Below are 3285 nucleotides of genomic sequence, written 5' to 3'. Positions count from 1 at the left end.
GTATAATTATCAATTTAAAAAGAATTTTACTTTTACTGCAATAATGATTAAAAATATAATATTACATGTAAGTAAAAAACATGACTTTCACGTCATTTTACACATGATAATTGTACATATTATTTATAATTAATAAAATTTTCTAACTTTTCTAGAAAAAAATTAACGAAGTTGTATATTAATTTTGCCCGCTGGTCACGGGTACCACGGGTCACGGGCATGGGAAAAACTGTAATTGTAATTATTACAACGAATATTATTATTATTATTTAAATATATGATATATGCGAAATACATGTGCCAATAAAAATAAAAAGTTGCAGTGTAGGCTTTTATGACAAATATAATAGTAATTATAATGAAAATTGGAAGAGATTGGTGAGAGAATAATGTAGTTCATTTATTCTGACAAAGTTAAATACATCAATATATTTGTAAAAATAACGTCAAGTTTTTTAGTCGGAATCTCAGGTTCCACGGGTCATTACAGAGTCCTTTCACTGGTTTTTATTTTAATTTTAATATATGGTGTATATATATATATGTATATATATATATATATATATATATATATATAGTGGTAGGATCAAGAGGGAAGTAACCAATCGGGGGGAAGCAATTTTTTTTTTTTCGTTTTTTGAAAAAACTTTGTTCACGAACATTATAGATTGGATGAAAATAAGAACATTTATAAAAGACACTTCGTGATGAATGTTATTATTTTGGCGGAAAAACGATCGACAAAAATAACCTTCAAGATAATATTGTTCGTGAAGAATGTTATTTTTGTCGATCGTTTTCCCGTCAAAATAATAACATTCATCACGAAGAGTCTTTTCTAAATGTTCTTATTTTCATCCAATATATAATGTTCGTGAACAAAGTTTTTTCAAAAAACGAAATTTCTTTTTTTTGCTTCCCCCCGCTTCCTGTTACTTCCCCATTGATCCTGCCTATATATATATATATATATATATATATATATATATATATATATATGGGAGAGATCAAGGGATACGGGATAAGTGTTAGTTTGGGGATAAGGGGACAAGTTAATCCTAACGACATATCTTAAAAACTTAATAAAAAAACGCGGAGGGGCAATTATGTCATTTGATAATAAGCTTAATTAAAATAAAATATTGATAAAAAAACACTGAAGGAGGGTTCATCGTCAAACATCTGGGGCTTTATCCAAAATATCATTCACTAAATCAACGTTTACAGCTAGACGAATTCACGGTTTGAATCCAATAATAATTGAACCGCAAAACATCACAGAATTCATTGTTCGATTGAAGAATATTCACTATTCCAAGTTAGTTACAACTGAAAATTTGAAAAGAATATTCATCTTGCAAGAGACCACTTAGTTCGTTTAGGTAATACACCTCAAATTGTTGTAATTTTTCTAATTACTACTAGTATATTTATCATTATTGAGTTTTCATCATCCAACAGCTATCATTGCGTGCAGTTAGTCAAAATAAGCTATCTATACTTCACAGATCCTAATCAATTTCATTATCTTCAGCGTCACTCATATTAGTTTTTATACAATTATGTTTTGTATCTGTTTTTACTTGTTCTTCATTCGCAATCACATTTATATTCAATTTTCAGATGAACCTGAGTGTATCTCACAAGTATTTCAAGTCAATGGGAATGTTAAGTTTCTCAACTTGCTTCACTTGCAAATTCAGTTTTCGAATTAATAGATAACTTTGTTTGAGTATATAGTAGTCAAATTCTTATGTTTACTTTCATCCACTCAAAGTGTTTGATGAAATGATTGAATGAATTTTGGTTACTAAGCCTATTGCTTTTTTATAGATTATCGTTTCTGGAATCAAACAAATTGAAAAGTTGTTTACGTGCGATGCGATTTTAGCAATCAGATAGTGTTTCTTTTTACTCAATGTCAAATGCTCCAATTCATACAATATTAAGGGGTTAATGTATAGTAAATTAGCCTTAATATATAGTGTAGTCGATCATCCTTTATACATCTACTCTGACCTTTAATAGATGCAAGAGCTGAGTGTGCTTTATTGTAGCTTGACACTTTATATAATAATACATAAAGCTGCTCGTTTATATTTCAGTCACTTCAAGTAGAATTAATTGAGTGAATTAGTGAGCTAAATAGATCATTGTCATTCATGATTCTAATGCAGATTGTTGGTGATGAATGATGATCTCCTTGTGACAAACCCAAAGGTGATGGCTGAGAATCTGAAGAAGAAGGTACTTAGCTCAATTCACTATAAAAAGAAAGTTCAATAATAATAATAACATATGTTTGTTTGTATGCGTTAAATCAACCCATTTATAACTGCCACCGCTAGATTATGATACATGCTGAATTTAGCTCACTGCAATGTACAATTCCGACTGATGATTGTTCTGTTGCAAATGGCCTGGGAACAAGCGTCACTGAAGAGGAGCAATATTTTAAGGATACACTGGCGGCTTATAGGAGAGCCACTGATGTTGTCGCCCGTATACAAGCGGCATTCAGGGAGCAATCATTTAAAATGAAAGCAAAAGCAGTAGAGTTTGCGAATGAAGAAGATGAAGCACGATGTATAATAGCGGCTTTGAAGATTCATCATGCTTATCAAATTTAGCTACCAGATGGCGAGCTTAGAACAAAAATCAAGACCCTTCCTTCTTCTTTGAATACAAATATTATGTTTCCTTTAATGCACTGATAGTTTGAAAGGCGTGAATGAATTCTCTCTCAAACTAACCATTTGTTTGCCTGTTTTTATAGGTCACGGTTATAAGAATCAAATGAATCGAAAAGCTAGCTTGGATGTATAATAATAACCTCGAAGCACGATAACATTCATAAGATGTATGATAACATAACATTCATATGTATGATAACATAACATTCATATTCATATGATGTATGATAACATATTAAGTGATAAATTTAGAAAAGTTCACTAAAAGTTAATGTTTATCATCAAAATTATCTACACTGGAGCACATAAAAAAAATAGATAAATTAATATAAAGTTATTATTTATATGATAATCTCTAACGAGATGACAATTTTGGCACGTTAACATTCATCAAATGCATAATAAAAACCTCTAGGTACGATAACAGTCATCGGATATATGATAACATATTAAGTGATAAATTTAAAAAACTTCACTTAAAGTTGATGTTTATCATCAAAAATTTTATCATTGAAGCATTTACAAATTAAAAAACAAATAAATATATATAAATTAATTATTCATACGATAATCTCGAGAGGACAGTTTCAGC

At 29.7% G+C, this 3285-nt stretch overlaps 1 protein-coding gene across 1 annotated transcript; it reads left to right on the top strand.

The window, feature by feature from the left end:
* The first annotated feature begins 1368 nt into the window (after positions 1–1368).
* On the top strand, positions 1369–2843 carry LOC139862571 (calmodulin-binding transcription activator 5-like). The gene is made up of 3 exons (XM_071851192.1): positions 1369–1382; positions 2178–2247; positions 2349–2843. The coding sequence occupies exons 2-3, from the start codon at positions 2188–2190 to the stop codon at positions 2628–2630; spliced, it is 342 nt and encodes a 113-aa protein (XP_071707293.1). The 5' UTR covers positions 1369–1382; positions 2178–2187; the 3' UTR covers positions 2631–2843.
* The last annotated feature ends 442 nt before the right edge of the window (positions 2844–3285 follow it).

This window comes from Rutidosis leptorrhynchoides, chromosome 1 (assembly GCF_046630445.1).
Source record: "Rutidosis leptorrhynchoides isolate AG116_Rl617_1_P2 chromosome 1, CSIRO_AGI_Rlap_v1, whole genome shotgun sequence".
NCBI classification, from domain to species: Eukaryota; Viridiplantae; Streptophyta; class Magnoliopsida; order Asterales; family Asteraceae; genus Rutidosis; species Rutidosis leptorrhynchoides.
Note: the sequence above shows the minus strand (reverse complement) of the source record. Positions and strands in the feature narration are given on the sequence as shown.

What these genes read in the sequence shown, in the direction of transcription:
- LOC139862571 (XM_071851192.1), top strand. Translation starts at nt 2,188, where the DNA reads ATGAATGATGATCTCCTTGTGACAAACCCAAAGGTGATGGCTGAGAAT. An exon ending in CTGAGAATCTGAAGAAGAAG is followed by an intron (nt 2,248 to 2,348) that starts GTACTTAGCTCA and finishes TGCCACCGCTAG; the next exon opens with ATTATGATACATGCTGAATT.